Genomic DNA, 23,868 nt, shown 5'->3' with positions numbered 1-23,868 from the left:
GGATGTAGACAAGTACTGTTACCATATTGGTTTGTTTAATAAATATTTTGTCAAAGTGAAACTGAGTTTGTTACTAAAATACTAGCTCAGTTTTTTCTCCCACGTTGACTGATAACAACTGATTAGATATGCTTTTATCCATAAAAAAAAAGTCATTACATTTTTCTTAAACACAATACAGAATTTGTAATCATTGAGACTTAAACTAACCGCCTAGACAGGCTGGCACCACCTTGTACCTCCGCTCAATTTAATTTCTCAAGCAACTAGGTCAGGAATCGGAATACACTAGACGGTTTGCAAAAACACCGGAAGTGTGAGTCCAGCGATTGGTTAAATAAAAAAGTGCCCGCCTACCATTGAGCGAAAGAATCCTAATGCTGTGAGGTTAGACGGTTTCCACAAAGTGAACCCAACTGTTGAATCAGGCTAGTGACCGCCTGCCCTGGTTCCAGAAGTACATTTTCCATCCATTTTTCCCCACAGATCTTTAATAGTTTTGTGGTTTATAGAGTTCCAGAAACTTTTAAAAAATGGTTAAATATAAGTATAGGTCTTGTGGTCATTAGTTACCAGTTTTTATTTATTATTTATTTTTATTCATTTCAAAAAGACCGGAAAAATTGAGAGAGAAATTTACTTCGGGAACTGGGTTGTGGGCGGTCACTGTTTGAGTGTAACTTTTCTGGTGGAGGGTCTATGAAACGCTTTTCTCCATGGAGAAGTTATTGCTTTGTCTGGAATGTCTCAGTGTGGCATTAAACCTTTCTATCATGGAGACCAAACCAGACTAAGTTACAGGTCAGATCTGTGGAGACGCAACCCCGCCCACAGTCAGAATACCTGTATTTCTAGGTATTTCTAAGATGTAAAACCACCTGTAATTTAATAAATGTAAAGTAGATCTGTTTAATGTCATACTGTGGAACATTCCTGGCAAAGCAATAACATCACCATGGAGACAAGTAGATGGCAGACCCTCCACCAGTCACACAATGCATCTTTAAACTACCAGGACACATTTTCTTACAGGAACATTCAAAATTTATGTGAAAGCTACAATTTAGCTTTAACATTTTAAATAATTTGACCAAAACGTTACACATTTTGACAAATTTTGATTTTATTAATGCACAGTGACAAGTACAATTTACCACAGGAGTGCACATTGATATTGTAGAAGACTTCCATCCATACATTTGGCATTAAAACACTTTTATTTTGAAGGACAGGACTGCTTTAACAAAAATACTATACCATTTACATAAGGGTAATTTAATGATTAGAGACAGGAATGTGATTTAGCGGAGTATTCATGCAATGTTAAGGATATGAAACAACGTGGAGTCCTAATATTTGATCTTGATTTTAAGCACAGTACATCACCAATAGACTACAATAGGAAACGCTAATGCTAACATGTTCTACCCAATACGACAGTTATTTGAGAATTATTTTTAAAAGTGGCAACATTTGAGTGGTTATTTGTACCTGTGAAATACATAAAACAATATGGCAGCATAAAAAAGGGAAAAACAAAGAGGTAGACGGGCAAATAAATAGGAATGTTTATTAGGCGGAAGCTAGCTGGAAGTGAAAAAACTTGACAAGCTAACTAGCTAAAGCGAGCTAGCTTGTTAGCCAGGATGCTAACGGATTTAATCAGGAAGAGCATTAATATAGATTTGTTTTTTGTTTTTATTATTCACAACTGAAGCAAAGCCAGAACCAATCATAAAGCGTAAAAATAGAAAAAAACACCTGTATCATTTGCACAACATTAAGACAATATCATATTTAAGAATGGAATGGATTTAAAGTGAGGAGTGTATAGAGGAATTACTGCTAATATTGACTTAGCTTAAATGCTAGCCTGATGCTAAGCTAATGCTAAAACACTGCATCGGGTGCTTTAGTTTTTCAGAATGGAGTCGTACATTTGGTAGATGTATTGAGACACTTCCGGAGCACGACATTTCAAGGACAGCTGTGGAAAAAATAAAACATGGTTAGAATAAGTGTGGTTCTCCAGTGATTTTCAATTTAAGACTTTTAGGTATATAATAATGAGTAAAAATGCTTGTATTGATACTTTGCAGCTGATCTACATCGTCAATATTCCCTTGGGGTGTCATGCTAACTGTAGGCTCTCAAGTTAGACTTTAATCTGAGCTTTAGTTTAACACAGGGTGACCAGATCAAATCAAAAACTTGGACACCTTGGTATGTGGTAACTGGTAATAATAAAATTGTGAAACGAGTGCGTAATTAAGGAAAACTGTTCTGCGCTCGGCCCATTCATGACTAACATGTGAGTCAGTATACCATATTTTTCGGACTATAAAGTGCACCGGATTATAAAGTGCAACATCAGTAATGTTGAATTCTCTCGTCTATTTTCATACATAAAGTGCACTGGATTATAAGGCGCATTTAACAAAAAAAATGGACGACACTTGAGAATGATCCTTAGCCCAGGCATTTACGATCCATTGGCAGATTGTGGCGTAATTCGCCCGGCATTGCCTCCCTGTCTTGGTGAACGTGTATTATGAATGTGAACGTGGGTAGATAATTTAAGTTTGTTTTTATTTCCAAGAGGACTCAAATATATATCGAGCAGCTTTGCGCACATTTGTTTACGAAATGAAACTTAAACCCACATGGTTAATTTGTATAAACTATAAGCGCTGAAAAAAACAGCTCGCTTCTTGTGCCCTGATACGTTCAGCTTCTGTCGGACTTACTCCGCGAGGCTCCTGACTACAGTAGCCACAATGCTCTGACAATCCATCAAGCGGTGCGGCTTCGTAGTTTACCAAAGTCGTACTAAAACATTTTGACAAATTTTTGAGTGCTGTGTACCACATAAAGTCAGTTTGAGGTCAGTATGCACAACCACAATTAATACATAAGGCACACTGGATAAGGGGCACTATTGCTTTTTGAGAAAATTAAAAGGATTTTAATTGCACCTTATAGTCCGAAAAATAAGGTAATCACATTTTCTTTATGTTTTGATCATTTTAAGCAGCTTTTCTGTATTTTAACTAAACAAATGTCAATTTATGCCTCTCTTTATTGTTGGCAGGGATCAAATTGGTTAAAAATAGAGACACTGGGACATTTCTTGTATAAAACTGGGACAAATCAAAATAGTTACCTCCGCCTTGTTTGTTTGTTTGCTGTTAGCAACATAACTCAAAAAGTTATGGACCGATTTTGATGAAATTTTCAGGATTTGTTGGAAATGTCAAAAGGAAGAAATGATTTCATTTTGGGGGTGATCCGGAAGAAATCCTGGATTCTGGATCACTTTGAAATTTTAGTTAACATTGTGGTAAATGGGGCCAAAAATTTTGTTTCTCAATATCTCGGTTAATTATTGACCAAACCCCATGAAATTTGACTCAGGGATGGACAATGGGATCCTCTTTCATATTCCAAAGGCTGATCCGGATCTGATCCAGAAGACTGATTTTATCGCAATTTATAAAAAAAATGGGGGTAGTCCTTGGCGGAGGTCTGCGCTCTCTGAGTGCTTTTCTAGTTTTTGGATAAATCTGCTGGGACACAGAGCTCAAAACTGGGACTATCCCGGGTAAAGAGGAACGTCTGGTCACTGTAACAAAATGTGATTAGAAATAACTGACTTAGGTGAAACTACAAGAGGTGAGCTGATTTTTACTGTTAAACAAGTCAAAATAAACTCCTAAACAGGACTATGAACAAAATACACAATACATTTTCAGGAGCCTGTGATCGACACGAGCGTTCATGGTCCTGTTTAGGTGAGACTGAATAACTAAAAAACTGTTGGCTAATGCAAAGTACAACAGGGAAATGTACCGTGTAGTTGGGGTTGCCAGGTTGGATGCGCAGTTCGGCCAGAATCCAGATGCCATTGGTGAGTTTGAGAGACTGGTAGAGCATGTCCTGGCCTTCCACGTTCCTTTTGGCAATGGTGTAGATATTGTTGTTCTGAAGCTTTCCTGATACTGTGTCTACAAAGAGAGAGAGAGATCAGACAAAAAAAATAAAAAAATTACAGTGGAAGATGCCTGTTCAATTAAAGGTCCTATATTACGCAAAAATGTTCTCTTGTGAGCTTTAAGTCACGTTATAATGCTGTTACCTCATCAAAAACAGACCTGGAGTTGTGTTTTGTTTCATCCACACGTTTGAGCACCGTAACTTCCGGACTACAAGATGCATCAACAAAATTTTAAAAGAAAAAAAAAAAAAAAAAATTGTACATATATAGGCCGCGCTTGTCTATAAGCCGCAGGTGTTCACGTATTCAAGAACGTTTTCAAGTTCAGGCTATCTGCTTTTAATGCCTCTGAAACCTTTTCTAGTTGTTTTGCATCGAGTCAGTTCGTCGCGCTACCGTCGCCAACGTCTCAACATCGATTCTTCATGCATTTCTTTGTGTGTTTTCCATGAGAAGGGTATGTGCATGAAGTGCAAAATAACTGTTCAAAACAAAATCACTCTGGCATCTTCCTCTGCGCATCGTCTCTTCCACCTGTCTGTCTCTCTCTTGCACTGCAGGGTTCAAAGTCTGAGAAAAAGTAGCATCTTAAAATTACGGTAATCCTTTATTATTAGTCTGTCTGTATCTCTAAAACTCAAAATGCTCTGTAATGCTTTTGTGATGGCATGAAGTTGTAGTTTAAGTTAACAGCTACAGTATCTTTTACCTTTTTGTAATTCCAGGGTTGAAATTCTCGAAATTATTCTAGTGAAGGTGTACGGAGTTGTACGAATTAAACAAAACTAAACAAAAACGACTCCAGGTCTGTTTGCGATGAGGAAACAACATTATAACACAGATCAGAAAATAATGCAATATGGGCCCTTTAATTGGTATTAGAGGAAAATGTGTGAAATGTAAAATTCTGTATAAAATGACTGAACTATCAGCTTTATAATCTACTATTTTATACCAAATGTTATTGTTGTATTAAATAGTTAAAGGTGGAGTATGTAACTTTCTGGAGCTGGTACGTCACCCGCATGATTCCAGGCAAAGAGAAAGTTAACACAAGAAGTTTAATGCCATACTGTGGAAGATTATAGCCAAAGGGACAACATTTCAGTCCAAATAGGAGTCAGGTTTGTGGAGTTGCAAGCACACTCAATGTGAAAAGCCAATGTAGTTTTTCAGTACAATAAACTCACACACACACACAAACACAGAATTATTATTTTAGTCTATTTTGGGCTAAAAAGTTACATACTGTGGCTTTTATTTGGGTAATTTTAAAGTATAAGTCTCCTGATTTAAATCCCTTACCATAATAATATTAAGAAAATCAATGAAGATAAACATACACTTATTAATTTACTGATTACTTATTACAATTTAGCTTGTTTTGGCTTATTTTTATGTATTTCTCATAATTTTATTTTGGCTTTCATGTTCCTATTAAAGTACCATTTTGAAGACTTCACAATTCAAATGGATAAAGTACAGTAACTGACTTTTTTAATTACACGTAAACTCATGAAGCTCTAGTTACAGGGAAGTCTACCACACTGCCCAAACGGTCTACAAGGGAAGTAATCTTTAAAAGTTCCACACAAAATTGAATACCGTCTCTACTAGGACCAAGCCAACAGCTAAGAGACCTGAGAAGGGTTTAGGAGCAAAATCCCAAAACAGACTCATCCTTGAGACAAAATGAGAAAGCAGAATCCACAGAAATGCGTGAATTCAGAAAGGCAAAAAAAACGGTTAAAGGAACATGAATGAATACTGTACATAGAGTTAATTAGTAACAACACTGTGTAGCTCTTACCTGCGTTTAGATGACATTCTTTTATCTGGTACTGGAGCTCGTTCTCATTAGGGATGTCTTTCCAAGTGGCCAGGAACACCTGTCGCTCTGGAAACACACACACACAGTCTGCGTTATAGTCTGCACTGGCTTTAAAGGTGCACTGCGGAACTTTTCTGGGTTACACGCTGCTATTCCGACATGCTGCCATTTAAACATTGACATCTAATTGAGTACGGGCATAAACATTATTTTTCAAGTGGCCCACTACTTAGACATTTTTTTTCATTGTCGCTTGTAATCAGAAACACCAGACTGTAGGACAGTCCTGCGTGGTGTCCCATAGTACTTAGTGCTGGGCAAAGCTGCAAATATACCAAGTTTGGATTGAAATTCCCCCTGATAGGACTTGGAACAGAAGACAATGCTTTTCAAACACCATAAACACAGATTAGTGACTAAAAAGTTGATTCAGTGTTTAGTTCTACTTAAAAGGGCCCATATTACATTATTTTCACTATTTGTTTCCTTGTTGTACTGTTTTATTCACAGGCTATGATTTTCTCCCAAACACTCTGTTCCACCTTGTGATGTCATGTGGTAATACAGGAAGTGCTCTATTGTGTTTTTAAACTCCATACACCTTCACTAGAATCATTTGGATGATTTCAGCCACGGAATTGCCAATCTCTGCTGAACTAAAGGTAAAAGGCAGTTGTTAACTTAAAAAACTACCGCTTCATGACATCACAAGGTGGAACAGACCATTCTGAGCTTTGGACATGTAGACAGACTAATAATAAAGGATTATTCAAACATGTGTGAATGAAACAAAACACAACTCACAAGAGTCAATTTCGTGTAATACAGGACCTTTAAATCAAACTGGAGATCAGACTTACCCATTTTTCCATCTTCTACAAAGAATATGTTTAGAGGAATGAGCACGCTGAAGTAGAAGACGTCTATGTTGTTTTTCACAGCCACCTGAAGACAAGCATAAAGTGTTTGTAGCTTAATTGGCAAGACAAGTTTATTTATATACAAAAACAAGACAAAAAATACATTAAAATCACAATACTAAGAAAATCAAAACAAACTAGAAAAGCACTCAGAGAGCGCAGACCTCCGCCAAGGACTACCCCCATTTTTTATATAAATTGCGATAAAATCAGTCTTCTGGATCAGATCCGGATCAGCCTTTGGAATATGAAAGAGGATCCCATTGTCCATCCCTGAGTCAAATTTCATGGGGTTTGGTCAATAATTAACCGAGATATTGAGAAACAACATTTTTGGCCCCATTTACCACAATGTTAACTAAAATTTCAAAGTGATCCAAAATCCAGGATTTCTTCCGGATCACCCCCAAAATGAAATCATTTCTTCCTTTTCACATTTCCAACAAATCCTGAAAATTTCATCAAAATCGGTCCATAACTTTTTGAGTTATGTTGCTAACAGACAAATAAACAAACAAACAAACAAACAAACAAACAAACAGACAAACGCCGGCAAAAACATAACCTCCTTGGCGGAGGTAATAATCATCATAAAATTAATGTTAAAAGAGGAGAGAGAAGAGTTCAACAGGCTCTGTGTACCTGTAGGTTGTTGAGGGGGTCCATCTTCATGACTGGACCAATGGTGTTGATTGGCAGAGAGACTTCGATGTTCTGGTTTGGCATCAGTGGAGTGTGAATGGGCAGAGGGCTGGTCGGAATCATCCCAAAACTAAAAAAAAAAGAGAAATTTTTACTCTTTTACTCTACTTTAAAGTTGCCACACACTACAGGATTTCTTGGTATTAAACGATTTCTTAATGCGTGACCAAAACGCAGGCAAACGACACAAGGAGAATTTTATGAGACGTAAAATCTTCGATTGCAAAGACTGCATCGTGTCAGCTGTTTCCTGCCTACAGTAAAACCACTCGCTTTGAAACTCTTAAGTGTTCAGATCAGAGCACTGCACTTTTAGTTTAGATACAAGTCAAAACTGTGTTATTATTATATTATTTGTGAAATGTGGTGCAAAACTTCAATTTTTTATGCTTTAAAAATCGTGTATCTGAAGATAAAGTCCACAGGAAGTAGAGTCACTATCACTAATCGGCAGCTTCACCTCAATTCGAGCGCTGTGTGGAGGTCAACAGACATGTGAGCAACTACTCTGGGCTTTTTACTTTTAAATAACGCCTCAAACTGGATTAATAGTGTCATTATTTGCCGAGGACAAATTCTATAGATAATACTGCAGCTTATACTTTTTGAGTAATAATTATTTTCGTTATATCCTGAGTTTGTATCTTGCCTCGGCGTCCGTCACTCCTCTGCCCTTGACGCTCTGTTTTATCGGCTGTTATCGCAGCATTGCTGATGTTTGGTCGGGCTCAGAGTCACACTGACACCACACACCCAAAGCAGCAGCAGCTTCAAAATCACACATAAAGATACAAAGTCGAGTCACGCCTCCCTGAACTTGGGAAGAAGCAAATCGCAGCCAAAATAAGGCAAATTCTCTTGTAGTGTGAAAGATGTATGGTCTGGAAAGGCAGCCTATCTCCACAATTTCAGGATATTATGCTTGTCTTATAATAAACTTTGCATTGACACTACGCTATGGGTGTTCTACATGTATGCCTACGGTGGAGTGTTTATCCGTTACCATCGTGACACATTGCACACATTACCAAATATAGCCGAAAAAGGTTTAAGATTGTCTGAAAACTCAAGAAAAAACACAAAATGGATTTAAACACTACATTTTCAGGAGTCTGTGATCAAAATGAAAGTTCGTGGTCCTGTTCAGGGGTTTTATTTTTAACAAAAAGGTGAGAATAACTAACTGAAAAACTGTTGGCAAATGATTTTAACTGTAATTTTATGTGGGAGAGACTACAGTTTAACCTGCTGAACCTGTTGTAGTTCAAACTAAGCCAGCTATTTCTGATCAGATAAAAACATAAAGCTCACATTTCAGTCTAACTTGAGCTTAACTTGAGCTACCAGAGCTTCTAACAGAGCATGTGCTTTCAGAGAATGTTGAGATTCAGTGCTACCTGCAGTGTAAAGCACAGTTTTGTCAGCAGGCCTGTGTTGTCCTCACCTGTTCTTGTTGAACTGGATGGCGAAGTCTGTCATGTGCTGCAGGGCTTTGTTGGTGAAGGTCATGTCCATGTACATGTGGCCCTGTCTGCGCGAGAACGTCCCTGAGATCTCCAGCCCTTTGGCCTTCACCGCGGGCAGCCACACCTAGAGGAAAGCAAGGGACAGTCAGAACATATGAGAGACGCACTATATACAGTTAGGGCTGGGTATCAAAGAAGTATTAAGAAGTTGCCGATACAATACATAGGCCACAATATGATAAGTTTTTCGATACAATGCACTTTCTATCCAGTATGATATATTTCAAATCTATCTGATGTAGTTCAGTAAAAAGCAAATGCTAACTCATGGCTGTGACACTAAAAGTTTTTGTTAAACCACTAAATTTATGAAAAACACCCACTTTACTCAAAACAGTTTATGCCAGTGATGGTGAAAACAGGGGTTGATCAGAAATACGGTGTCTTGAAAATCACACAAATCATTCCAAAAACAACTTCAAGAGGGTAAATGAGAGGGGAAAACAAATATAAAATGGTTAAAAGCTCTGGAAAGTTGGTTTTGCATAATAGACCTGCTTTAAAGCGCACATGACTAGACTACTAATTTTACAAAAACATAGTTAATGTGATTATTATTCATATTTTACTAAAAATATTGTTTGTTTTTTTCGTTCAGTATTTTTTTTATAGATACTTTATTGACATACTTATTGACAACCTGTCCATTGAAAACCTCTCATATGAACTTTAAATGTATCAAAACTGACCAAAACTAGGATGTGTATAAAAGTTTGAACACTACTCACTGCTTTGGGAGCCATGTATCCCCCGGTGGTGATGGCCATGCTGGAGGAGAGCTCGAACAGATCGTTGAGTCCACTGGAGGCGGCCGGAGGAGCGGGCGTGGGCGAGGGGGCAAAGGTACTGGGCACAGATGAAGGGATGAAGTTCTGACCAACCTGAGTCACACACAACAGCAGAGTTAAGCACAGGTAATGCAGGGCTCTATTAAACACTGTGAAAATGAAATGTCTGCATGATTCGAACAGAGAATTTTAATTTAAAGTGGTGACTTTTTTAACTTTTTATGTCATATTTAAAGATGTACATTTGTAACTTTTTGATAGAGGGTCCGTCATTTGCTTGTTTCTATGGATCATTGGTCATTGTCAGTATGAAATTAAACAGATCTACCTTAAATTTATTACATTACAGGTGGTTGTATAGCTCAAAAATACCTAAAAAACAGGCATTCTGACTGTGAGCGGGGTTGCTTCTCTGCGGATCTGACCTGTAACTTGATCTGATTTGGTCTCCATGAAGCATTACAGACCCTCTACCAGCAAAGTTACACAGTGCACCTTTAAAGAGCCCATATTTTGCTATTTTCTGATCAATGTTAAAATGTTTCTTTATCACAAACAGACCCGGAGTTGTGTTTTGTTTCATTCACACATTTTTAAAACATACAGATCCAGAATATTTAGGCTGAGTTCTTCTCTCAAACAGAAAACACTCTGTTCATGTGGTAATACAGGATGTGCTCCATTGCATTTTTAAACTCCAGACACCTTTACTAGAATCATCTGGATAATTTCAGCCCTGGAATTGCCAATCTCTTCTGAACAAAAGGTAAAATGTAGCTGCAAAACTTGTAAACTACCACTTCCTTCTCATTTAAACAGAAAACATCACAAGGAGGAACAGAGCATTTTGAGCTTTGGAGATGTAGACAGACTAATAAAGAGTTACTCAAACATGTGTGAATGAAACAAAACACAACTCCAGGTCTGTTTGTGATGAGGAAACAACACTGTAACAAAAAATCAGATCAGAAAAATCGCATAATATTCGCAGTTTAAATGCAGATACTCCATCATACACAGCACTGAGCACCACAACATGCAAAGAAAAGAGAGACAAGAAAAACAAAAGAAACAAAAAAATAATAAAAACATAAAAAAACAAACAAACTCCTCATTAGAACAAGTGAAAATAAAAAGTAAAATAAACAGCAATCGGGTGACTTCAACATGAAGAACCATATAATCACGCAGACAGACATTACGTTTGGACACACCCACTCATCTCTTTTATTTTTACTACTTTCTACATTTTATTTATATACAGAAGACATCAAATATATAACATAAGATATATGTAATTATGTAGTAAAGAAAAAAAGTTAAATAATTCTACACATTTTTCAACAAATCAATGTAGCCACCCTTTGGTTTGTTGAAAAATATTTAGTAGTGTTATGTAATATTTCTTTCTTTTTTATATAATTGCATATATCTTGCTTCATATATTTTATGTCTTCTGTATGTATGTAAAATGTAAATGTAAGTAGTAAAAATAAACAATAAAAAAGGAGCTGGTGTGTCTAAACTTTTAACTGGTGGCATAAACAGGATTAAGAGTTGCAAAGGAAATAGGAACTTACTGCTGGACTTCCACCAACACCTCCTCCCAGGTCTCCCCCCAGCTACAGACCACAGTAGCACCAGGAGAACCACGAGAACCAGGAGAACCAGGAGAACCACGATAGCCACGAGAACCAGGAGAACCACAAGAACCACAAGAGCCACGAGAAAGAGCAGATAGGGGAGAGAGGGGAGAAAGACTTAGAGAGGAGCGAGACCACACACCATTAGGTTTGTCATGATCATTACTATAGTGTTTGTAATTAAGCGACTGTTTAAAAGAAACGGTGGGGAAGATTCTCATTTTATATGTCATTAATTTGACCTATCTGTGTCCCCAGATACAAGGTAAAAAGTTAAAATCAAATGTAGCCTTTACTGATAACATCTGTAATGCCAATTTACTGTTTCTTACAAAAACATTTGATATCACGGTCCATTTATTTGATGTTTTGGTTCTGAGGACCATTATTTCCAGGATTTCCATGGCTGGTAAAGCCAACTAGTGCCTCCGCTCAATTTCATTTCTCTCCAGCGAGCCTCCTCACACAGGTCAGGAATCAAAATACAATAGACAGTTCAAAAAAACCCTGGAAGTGCAAGTTTCATTTGTCACCAGTTAACCCTATTAGTGGAGCATTACATACGTCATGACCAAATAGCAGTGATTGGTTAAATGACAAAAAGTACCCGCCTACTGTCGAACGAACAAATTCGAAAGCTGCGAGGTCAGACGGATTCTATGAAAAGAAACCTGCTGATGAATCAGGCTAATTTTTCATCAGAAAGCAGAATTAACCTCACATGAGTCTGTCATTTGTGTTGCCAGTTTCATTCCTGAAATCCAGTTGGTTTAAACCTAAAATGGCTCTGTGATCTGAATGGTTACTGCCTAAATCTCAGCATCTACAGCCAGTCATGAATCAGTGCTAGTGCAGCCTGTGCAGCTCAGTGAGGTAAATCTGGACGTTCTGAGTTTTCACATGAGGCAGGAATGAGAAAGACTTGTATGTGTCCTCTATCTGCAGGTTAAGGCACTGACAATTCAGGTTCACCTGTGATTGAAATATCTTTTAAAACTGTAAGAGCACAGGCTACATACAGCTCCTTTAAGCACAACCATCAGTGTTTGGAAATACTGCAAAGTAAATTAACAATTCAATTAATAACTATAACTATAAATATACAGTATAAGTCCAGCTCTAATTCCAGACTAAATAGGCCGATGTATCTTCTTACAGTTGAATGTGATCTGTTGTGTACAGTGAAAGAAAAGTGGAGAGTCCCGTGTCCCTCACCAGACTGTCCAGACCTCCCCCGAGCAGGTCCACCGCCCCCATCTGCATGGAGGACACCTGGGGCACGTTGACCGGAGGACCCAGGTCCAGGTTGAGCAGATCCCCGAGGAGGTCTCCCTGACTCGGAATGACATGAGGCTGCTCTATCCCCGCGGCCGGTCCACTGCTCACAGGGCTCTCTCCAGTGTCGATACTGCAACACAACACGAACAAAGAGTTATTTTGTTTTGGTCAAAGATGCAAAGACGCATTGTGTAACTTTTTTCATGGAGGGTCCGTCACCTGCTTGTCGACTTTTCAGAGCTTTTAACCACGTTATAGTTAGATTTTTCAGTCAGTGTCATAAATTGCTATAATATTATTTTTTAACTTCAATTTTTACTTCAGGGTCATTCCACGCCAAATCTCCTAATACCCCCACCCGACCATCTCAGATTTGACAGAAAAAATTCTAGGAGGTTCACACACTTTCCAACAGGAAAAGTCCCAAATTTTAGCTCTCAAAAGCACATGTGTAAAAGTCCAAATTTTCAGGGGTTAAAATTTGGCAAATATGAAGGACCTACCTAAAATATATATTTTTTTAGATACAGCAATCTGAAAGTGGCTCCTTGGAAAACTCTGCTCAAAACAGGTCAGGGCAGAGTTGACAAAATATTTTTTAATGACAAAACTATAAGGAGTTGGGTACTAAAATTTGGGACTTTTCCTGTTGGAAAGTGTGTGAACCTCCAAGAATTTTTTCAGTCTAATCTGAAATGGTCGGGCAGGGGCATTCGGAGATTTGGAGTGGAATGACCCTTCAGCAATATTTCACATTTCAAATTTCAAATAATTTGTTTGTGGCAGCTTATTATTTTTTGTGGCTTTGTGGTTTAAATCTGCTCTTGGATTATTGTCTCAGTGTCAAACTAGTATCAATATTATCATCTATATTTACTTCAACAATATACTGTACTTTAAAATCTGTTATTCTGACAGGTCTAGTTGTGTGTGCATCTGACCTGCTGTGCTGGACGGGCAGGTGTTTGCGGTGGATGCCATGGCTGCCCTCCACGAAGGCGTTTGGCGGTTTGTGGTAGACGGAGGCGAGCGAGCCGATGTGGCAGATGAGCTCGTCCAGCAGCGTGGGCTCGATCAGGTCCGTCTCCTCGGAGATCAAAGGCTTTTCCGACAGAACCACCTCTTTGGCTGTCACCGGGTCTGTGGACAGCAGGCGCCAGTAAGATGTAGCCGCGGTCACGCAGGTCTGGGTTGTCCGAGTCCTGAGGGGGAGGAATGGCAAGGATTTTGTTACAGCAGTGTCCTTCATGATCAAACTCAAAGTTAAATGTCAATTGATTTGTGCATGTTTAAGTAATCCTGTACTGAAGCTTGGATGCTCTATCCCCACTCACTGCTAAAAATATACATGAAGAGTTATAAAATATCAGCAATAAAAACCAGCAAGATTGTACAATGTTATAGTAACATCCCTTAAGATGCTTTTAATTTTTGTGTTTTCTACTTTTCTACACACAACCAGTACACACAACCAGATTGAACATTTGAACTAGAAGGATCTTACAAACTACTGCACTACAGCTTAAACAGAATCAACTATACATCTTTTTTTTTAAATTATTATTATTTTGAGGTGGTTACAGAGGGCAAAATGTAAATGAGAACATGTACAAACACATTATTGAATGATTTTCTGCTTGCTACAGTGAAATGCCACTCTACAGAGAGATCAGTACTGCACTTTGGAACAGACGTTTATGGAACGGTCTTTCATCAGATTGTGGGGATACACTGTGTGTGTGAAACGTCAGATTAGAGGCAATGCAGATTGATTTAGGACAGTCAAAAGATCGAGAATGCAGATTACTTACAGATTACTTACAGATATATGAAATGACCAGTATTACGCAACATAAAGTAGAGTTTTCCCTCACCTGAGTGGCCAGGCTGAGGACCTGCTGCACCAGCTCCTGGGTCTCTGAGGGCTTCTTGAGGAACAGCTTCACGATGGCTGTCAGCAGAGTCAGCTGGACCTGAAGAACACACACCAGACAGGAACAAGTGAGAAAATCTGTGCATTAAAAGCATAAGATAGTATGTTTTCTAAGGGATAATAAGTCTGATAGAGTCCTGTGCATGTGTCCTGACCTGCGTGCTCTCGTCGTGGAAACCCTCCAGAAAACTCTCCAGCAGCTCGTCGGCGTTGTCGATTCTCTCGGCGTATTCACCCACGATCCAGATCATGGCGGCGCGTGCGTCTGGCTCGTCCAGAGAGTCCAGGTTCTCACACAGGGTGGCGATGATGCTCTCATACCTCACAGAGGAACAAAACATGTCATGTACTGTATTTGTTTATTAGCTGCACCCGAGGGCCAGCTTGTACTGTATGTAACAAAGCAGTAACATTTAAAACACAGTTGTAGAGTTGTGTTTGAGCACACTCACTTGTTGGGGTACTTGCGGAAGATGTCCCTGATGACGACAATGGCCTCCTGCACCACGTAGTTGACTTTGGTCTGGATCAGGTCCAGCAGAGTGCTCACACAGCGCTCAGCCGATTGCTGAAGAGAACAAAGACATTTTAACTGTGATAAACCAACACTACACAATGATATTTTAACCACAGAAAACTGTTAAAGGTACAAAAGTGTTATGGCTGCATATGTGAACAGCATATTATTGACACAGAAACACTCTGCACAGTTCTATAGCATTTTTTTTTTATGTAATGTGTTAAAATGTTTATGAAATCCCTCAGTCATCCAAGACATATTTGAATAAAAACATTTGACCTTTTCTTTCCTCCTCACCTCAACTTTAATGGCACAGCGGCCAATGGCACGAACAGCTTTACGCACGAAGTCCACATCCACCTCAGTGGCGTACTCCTTCAGCTCAGCCAGAACCTGCAAAACAACACAGCAAACGTAAATATGAACATTAAAATACAGTTAGCATGAATATGACTGATGTTACTGAGTAATTTGATATCTCATTCACAGACAGATTTACTCTTCCTGTACTACTTTACCTGTGCGATATTGGCCTGTGAAGCCAGACGGATCATGATGTCCAGTTTCTCCAGTTTGACGTAGATGGGGTCATTGTATTTGACAAAGAAAACCTTTATCTCCTGCTTCAGAATCTCAGGCCTGCGCACAACAAGGACATAATGACAGCTTTTTTAAAATAAAAGGTGGCAGGTACAGAGGCTTTGAACATGACTCTATAGTTTACCTCTTCTGCACAATGAGGTTGATGTTTCTGAGGGCCACATACTGGACCTCTGGCTCTCCGGAGATAGCAGCGTGACCAGAGGAGGGGACAGCTTCTTCAGCAGGGTGTTGTAGTAGTCCGAGTCTTTGGGCAGGAGCTCCAGGAACTTCATGAGAACTTTGACGGCCGACAGCACCACGGCAGAGTTGGCATGGGACAGTCTGGGAGTCACACGCTCACAGATGCTACAAGAGACAGAAGACAACATAGAATGTCATAGGATCACAGACCGTATACTGTATTTTTCGATCTATAAGTCACACTTTTTTTTCATGGTTTGGGTGGTCCTGCGACTTATACTCTGGTGCGACTTATATTTTAAAATTTTCAGACTGACAACCGCGAGAGGGCACTCTAGGCTTGTATGTCAGTATCTAGTACTACTATTACCCCTGTACCACTGTCACTTCACATTCATTCACACAGCATTTGAACATGGCTTAAAGCTCACAACAGTCAATTTTGCATAATATAGGGCCTTTAAAAGAAACTAGCCCAGATTAACTTTAGAAACATGTTTTCTCATAGATGGCATGTCTTTAAATGGAGATAATTTTTTCATGTGATTGAACAAAACTAGTTTTCCTTGCACGGTCAAAATGAGACAGCTGTGCCTGGTCACCATCTAATTCTAAAGTGTTTCTTTTTCTTCTTTTTTTTGTCTCTGAAAGTTGTGAAAAGCGTGAATAATTAGAAAGCTTGGAATGCATAAGGAAAGTGAGGAATACTTCTTTTTTTCTATACATCACAACAAAGCATTTTCAGACGTCTTTTAACACACCCACTCCAATCAAATAAAGAATTTCAATCATGTAAATAATCAAGGAAACCGTCTGCATGTTTCTCCTGACCATAACCAAAACACAAGATTTTTTTGAAAACTAAAGTTGCTTCTCGAGGAAAGGCCGTGCTGGTGTTACCTCTGGGCCTCGCGCTCGTCCTTGGGGTTGTAGTTGGAGAGACAGTCCAGGATGAAGATCTGGCCCCACTCGGTGCACTCGTTCAGGGCGGTGAGGAGCTTGTTGATGTTCTGGGGGTTCAGGTCGAGCAGGTTACTGTTGGGATGAGACTCGCTGATCTCAGACAGAGCTGCCACCGCGTTGGCAACCACCTGAAGAGAAGATATTTGGGAGAATAGTTAGTAATAGTTTATTTAATTAATCATGTGTTCATAAATATTCATACAAAAATACAATACTAAAACAAATTTACATTGTACTCTCACGAAAAATGATGCAGTGAATTGTGAAAATGTGAAAACCTCAAAATCAGAGTGTCGAGGTTAATAGTGCTGCACATGCGCTACAGTTCTCACCACAGAGCCACATAACAGCTGTGTGTTGAATACTAGAGGTGGGAAAAGTATGACTGTTACATGCAGATGGTGGTATGTGGTATGACGGGGCCACAGCGACAAGACACAGACTGAAGCAAAGCATTGTGGGTCTGCTGAGAAGGTGATCGGCTGCAGTTCATATACTATTATTATTCATTGTTTAAGGTTGAACCATAACAGCACAGTAAATTCCTACTTTATGAATTTTGTTTACTGAAAATGGCAATAAAACAAGAATAACAAGGTTCCCACTCTTTTTCACTGACAAAATTTCTAAACTTTTCCTTGACTTTTTCATCACGTAAAGTGAATTTTCCATGACTTTACAACACCTACATGTGTAGAATTGATCAGACTTTTAGGGCTAAATATGAAATGTTAACCCTTTCCACTCACCTTATGGTTTGGTATTATAGTTTTTAAACATTCAAAATACTAATTTATTGTCGTCTCTTTTAAACAAAAAACGTTGGGAATTAATCATAACAGCCTAAAGAATGCTGTAGATGCGTGAAAGAGATACTACAATTCCATGACTTTTCCAAAACTTTCATTGAATTTACAAAATTTCATGAGTTTTTCAAGTCAGTTTAATTACATTTCCAATTTCCATGACTTTTCCAGAATTTCCATGACTGTGGGAACTCTGTAATAACAAATTGATACTGTTGAGATATCATTAAGAAAACTACTCCAAAAAGAGTTAATAAAAAAGTAAAAACAACAGAAAATTGTGGTGTAATTTTCCAAAAATAGTATCAAGTGTTTAAACATAAATTTACGTTTTGTAAGACACTTGAATCTTAATAAAGTTGTATTTACAGCCACGTCTTACACATTTCCATTTGTAAAAATATGACCAGATTTTTGTTATCATTTTGTTAGAATATAAATGTGGAGCTGGAGGATTTATTTGAGGTGAGGGAAATCTGTGAGCCCTTGTTTAGACTCCTGCCCCTGTGACTTGATCCCCGATAAGCAGAAGAAAGTAGATGGATGGAGAATATAAGAAATCAAAATATCTCCCCTGTATACAGCAAACACAGGAGCATTAAAGCCTCCTTCAGTCTCACCATGGGGTTGGAGTCGGCGATCAGGTCTCGGAGTGAGTCCAGAAAGCCCTGGTCCTCCACCATCTGGGCGTTGATGTCGTGGAGTTTGGCGACGCACACGGCGGCGGTCTTCCTCACGTAGGGATCCTCGTCCTTCAGACACTTCCTCAGAGGCTCACACAGATACTCCGTGATCTTGTCCACTCTGATACAGCCCATGGTGCGCACAGCCAGGGCACGGATCAGAGGGTTTGGGTCCTCACAGTCCTGGAGCAGACACAAGAAAGAGTCAGAATTCAAATATACATCTCAACTTCCATGTTCTATCAATTCATGTACATTTCAGTATTTTTACATTGTCCTTAATGGGTAACTCTGACTTCTGAGACTCACAAATAAATCACTGATTGGTTAAATCCATCATTCAAATTTTCTACAGTTTAATTTTCTCTTGTATACTCAAAAATTTGCTTGACAATGAATTTTTACAAAGTTTTTGCTTCTAATATAAATTACAAATAAACTAAATAACTCAACTGCGCTTCATTCAGTAACAAGTAGAAAAAAGAAAAGCATTTTTTGGGAATAAAATGATAACATGACACTAGAGGGCAGCTAAAAGAATAAATGTAGGGATGTAACAATAACCAAAATATTGTGATATTGTATCGTCAAGTCTCACAATAATAACGTGGGCTGTCACAATATATCGAATTACAAGTTCCTTTGCTTAAATGCATGATTTTATAGTAGTAACAGCTTATAAACATTGGAAACTACATATCCCATGATTCATTTCAGTGCAGACAACATGAAGAAATATGTTTTTTACTTGAATTCTATTATGACAGAAATAATTCAAACCAAAATCTTGTCAAGGTGTTTTAAAAGCAAAAAAGTGTCCTATCTACAATTATATTAGCCTCTCCAAAATATGGCAATAAATATCGTACCGTGAGATGCATATCATGATAAAATCGTACCGAGAGAGTTGGACATCGTTACATCCCTAAATGAATGTATTTATCATTTATTTCATCAAGAACAGTAATCAACAATGTGTTCAAATAGAACTTTACCTTTGTACTGTATGGAATAAATTATTATATTTGTAAATTTATTTTAACATTACACAGATTTTTGCTTTAGAAAGAACCATGTGAGAGAGAGGAGGGCCTGACCTTCACAAAACTGTTGACGGCCATGATCGCCATGTCGGGCTGACTCTTGGCGTAGTTCATGAGGTACAGGTACACGAGCTTCTTCAGCTCCAGGTTATCTGTCTGCATACAGTTCACCACATCTGGGAACAAAGAACTGGACACAACCACAGACACATCAGGATATATATGAAATCTTTACTTTCAAGAGGATGCTTTTACATTCTGGGGTCTGCTGATGGAGGAAAGGAATCTTTAAGAAGTGTAAGGGAGATTTACAGTGATCCACAAATGTTGAACTGTTTCATTATTTGTTGGGAATTAGTTCCACAATGTTGTCATGTTCATCTAATGTTTTAAAATCCTTTCATCGCACAACAATCAAGTGCTTGGGTTAAATAATGACACCTCTTGTAACAATGGTCTCCAGCCTTTTTCCTCTGGTGAGCTACCTTTACAAAACAAAAATGCTAAAGAGCTACTTATTTTAACAGTTGCAAGAAATTTTGTATATATATAAGAGCCACACAGCCTTAGATTGAGGACAGTTAGATGCGTATAAAATATAAACCATTATTAATTTATTAGTGCACAAAACTGGGCATTAAAATGATAGATTTACAATGGTAATTAATCTAATTTTACTTATTCAGCACAATACGTATAGTCATCCTTCACTATATCGTGGTTCACCTTTCGCGGTCTCGCAGATTTTTCTTTTTGTGCAATTTTGCATACTTTTTTTTTTTTTTTTTACAGTGTATGAACGTGCATTGCATTCTCCCTACTGCGTCCTAATTGGCTAAGGGACTTCTGTCTCCTTACGATACAGAATGCATTCAGCTGCCGAATTTACATGAATGTTACATAAATGCAAAGGCACCTGCAGTCGCACCCAAAAGGCAGAGGAAGATGCAAACCATTGCACAAAAAGTTGGACTTCTGGACATGCTGAAGGAAGGTCGAAGTTACGCACTGTAGCAGAGTCTTGCACCGGGTCGGGTATCCGCAAATATTACTGAAACCAGGACTTAAGAGAGAGAACCGCGAGCCTGGGCAGCGCGATAGGGCTACGGCTACGTTTACCTTCGTGAGCTGAGCCGGTCCTTTCTCCTGCGGTCACCTTCGAGCCCGTCCTGACAGTGAGTCCTGTTTCAGTCCTGTTTCAGTCCTGGTTCAGTCCTGGTTCAGTCCTGGTTCAGTCCTCGTTCAGTCCTCGTTCAGTCCTCGTTCAGTCCTCGTTCAGTCCTCGTTCAGTCCTCGTTCAGTCCTCGTTCAGTCCTCGTTCAGTCCTCGTTCAGTCCTCCTCTTCAGTCCTAGTTCAGTCCTCCTCTTCAGTCCTGGAATCAGTCCTGGAATCAGTCCTAGATTAGTCCTGGGTTAGTTCTGGTTTAGTCTTGGTTCAATCCATGATGTATACGGCACAAAAGTTTGACATAATCTTGGGTTAACGGGCGGGTGCGGTGCTGTATTGCACGGGTCTCTGCGCTGTAGGGCTCCATTACGGAATAAATGAATCTTCAGTTCGTTACATAAAGAAGGAGGAAAATAACAAAAGGACGACAGCAGCAATAAGTTTTAAGAAGGATGCAAAAAGGGTTGTAAGTGTCCTGTTTTAGAAAAGTGTATAAAGTGTGTGGTGAGGGGTTTTACAGCCTTAAAACAGACCCCTTGACGAGCTATGTGTAATGGCGTGGAGAGCTACTTGCAACTAATAACATAGTAGAAAGATTTAAAATTTGCATAATATCCCTCTTTAATCATAAATATATGTTAGTAGTTACGTAATAGTAGTTCATAAATCTTGCTTATGAAGTACTATACAAACCTGACATCCTTGCCCACGGTCATTGCAGCGATCACTTTCTTGACCGCCTCTTTTCTTTTCTCCTTCTTCTCATTGTTCAGTTCTGCCTTCAGCTCAAATATCTCTCCTGAAGAAAGAAGGAAGAGGCTTTCAAGAGCAAATCGAAAAGATGTTCACAAAAGATTAAACAGACAGAGGAAGTGACATTTTCAAAATAACTGTAAACTGTGTTGATACCAGATAATGCAACTAAAGGGAAGTTCCAAATAGAGGAAACATACATTATTTATCAGAAAACAATTTATGAAGTAGCATATTATAAAAAAATAAATAGTACTGATACTTTGGGGAGGTTTTGTGCATGCATTTCTGGTGTAATGTCCAGCAGTTACCATGGTGATACAATACAGAAATGAGCAAACACAGCCTGATAAGTTTTTTAGATTGTCTGAAAATGCAAGAAGAAAAGTACAAAATTGATTTAAATGATATGCACAATTATTAGGCAAGTGCGTATTTTGACCATATCATGATTTTTATGATTATTCTCCAATTCCAGGCTGAAAAAATGTGAATTCTTAGTGGATTTAAGCAGATTTGGTGATGTATATTTGGGACGGTGTGATGTAAGGAGATCAAGGATTTTGTCTATATTTGTCAGATTGTTTTTTTGAAATGTCAGAAACGTTTATTTGTAAATTTTGAGTTGCTTTCTATTCTGACAGATTAAAATAAAAAGTGAGAATGGAAAATGTTGCGTAATAATTCTTCACTTTAATAGTTGCTCAATAATTGTGCAATCATAAACTTTGCTTTTACTTTCTTAAATATTCAAGTCTGAAGTTTATTAACATTTAGGATTAACCCAGAGCGCTGTAGCTGTTCAATTATAAAATAAATCCTCATAAATACAACTTGCCTAATAATTATGCACGCAATCAACTCAACGGTTTTGTGCGTTTGTTGCTACTAAAACAGCTCTTTCTGGTAAGATTGTGTTAAACTGAAGCTCAGATTAAAGTCTAACTTGAGTAGACTCAATATCGTGATATTGTATCGTCAAAAGTCTCAATAATATCGAAGGCCATCAGAATATACCGAATCTCAAGTTTCTTTGCTTAAATTCATTGTTTTGGTGCAATAATAGCTAAAAAAAAATAACAGAGGGAACTACATAGACCATGATCCTTTGCTCCGTTTTGGTACAAAATACTTTCTAAACACTTTGAAAACTGCTTTCAGCCTTTATTGTGTATAATTATGATCAAACCGAGACAGAACCTCCTGACTGGACTTACCCTTCTTGTTCGTTGTAAAATACTTGGAGTCCGTCATGGCTGCAGTTTCTTATCTGAAGAGAAAAAGTAAGAAAAGTTTTGGCATTGGAATAATGATCTTAGTCATTTGCAAACATGGATTTCTGTATTTTGGCAAAAGAAATGACAATTTATGTTCCTCTTCACTGTTGGCAGGGATCAGATTAGTCAAAAATGATGATAGTCCTGTTTTATTCCTGGTTTCCAGTTGATATAGTCCTTGGTTAGTCTTAGTTTAGTCCTAGTTTAGAGCTGATGTAGTCCTGGTTTAGTCTTAGTTTAGTCCTGGTTTAGAGTTGATGTAGTCCTGGTTTAGTCTTAGTTTAGTCCTGGTTTAGAGTTGATGTAGTCCTGGTTTAGTCCTGGTTTAATCTTAGTTTAGTCCTGGCTTAGTCCTGGCTTAGAGTTGATGTAGTCCTGGTTTAGTCTTAGTTTAGTCCTGGTTTAGATCAAACTGGTCAAAAATAGGGACAATTGGGACATTTCTTCACTTTCACTGGTTTTGTATAAATCTGCAGGGACAGGGGACATGGGGCTCAAAACTGGGACTGTCCCGGGTGAATAGGGACATCTGGTCACAATAATCAAAGCAAAAATACAAATAATTTCCAAATAATTTCCCTTGTAGATCAATAAAGTTTGTTTAAATCCAAGTATGATCCCTCAAATCACCAACAACTACTGATCCTTTCATCATTGACATATCAGACAACTCACCGAACAAGTATAACGCAAATACATCTCTAAAAAATTCCGTAATGAAGCTTTTCTGATCTGGTAATTGAAAGCATCACTGTCCGTCTGCAGATGTTAGCAGGGAGCGGCTAATAGCATCTCTTGCATATTATTTATTATTCGCTAAAATACTACACCATCAGCCGGGATTTTTGGTTAAATAATTGCACGATCACACAATACAACGCGTGGGAAACTAACTTAAATAGCAGATAAGTATAAAATAATAAGATTTACTGGTGACACAGGCCCGGTTTCATTCTAAACAGCGGTAGTTACGAGAGGCAGCAGCGCAAACAGGTAAAATAAGATAAAACAGGGATTATAAAGCAGTTTTATATGGTAGAATAAAGGTTTAAATGTTATTCTGACCTGTGAATAGTTTAAAAGAGTGAATTCCTGTTTCAGATCGTAATAAAAGGCCCAGGCGCAGTAGGTTGGGTTGGATTCTTTGGAGGAAAGATGGAGAATTTGGGTCCTGGAGAGGCGTTCACGTACACCGTAACTCAGCGATTTTACGGAGAATTTCTGTTTTAAAACCACTAAAATTAAGTTTATGCAAAG

General features: G+C 38.4%; 1 protein-coding gene across 1 annotated transcript; it reads right to left on the bottom strand.

The window, feature by feature from the left end:
• Positions 1-1,103: 1,103 nt before the first annotated feature.
• On the bottom strand, positions 1,104-23,814 carry ap2b1 (adaptor related protein complex 2 subunit beta 1). The gene is given in 24 exon segments (XM_020917816.2): positions 1,104-1,987; positions 3,850-4,004; positions 5,805-5,891; positions 6,686-6,770; positions 7,388-7,517; positions 8,892-9,037; positions 9,702-9,854; positions 11,342-11,383; positions 12,620-12,812; positions 13,624-13,844; positions 13,846-13,884; positions 14,557-14,655; positions 14,771-14,936; positions 15,068-15,183; positions 15,433-15,528; positions 15,654-15,774; positions 15,860-15,921; positions 15,924-16,083; positions 16,819-17,009; positions 18,308-18,553; positions 19,468-19,603; positions 21,275-21,380; positions 22,552-22,604; positions 23,677-23,814. Coding segments are annotated over 23 exon segments (2,862 nt in total). The 5' UTR covers positions 22,589-22,604; positions 23,677-23,814; the 3' UTR covers positions 1,104-1,912.
• Between the last annotated feature and the right edge of the window lie 54 nt (positions 23,815-23,868).

This window comes from Boleophthalmus pectinirostris, unplaced genomic scaffold, assembly GCF_026225935.1.
Source record: "Boleophthalmus pectinirostris isolate CB_2022bp ecotype Guang Dong unplaced genomic scaffold, ASM2622593v1 HiC_scaffold_12, whole genome shotgun sequence".
NCBI classification, from domain to species: domain Eukaryota; kingdom Metazoa; phylum Chordata; class Actinopteri; order Gobiiformes; family Gobiidae; genus Boleophthalmus; species Boleophthalmus pectinirostris.
This window is presented reverse-complemented; position numbering and strand designations above follow the sequence as displayed.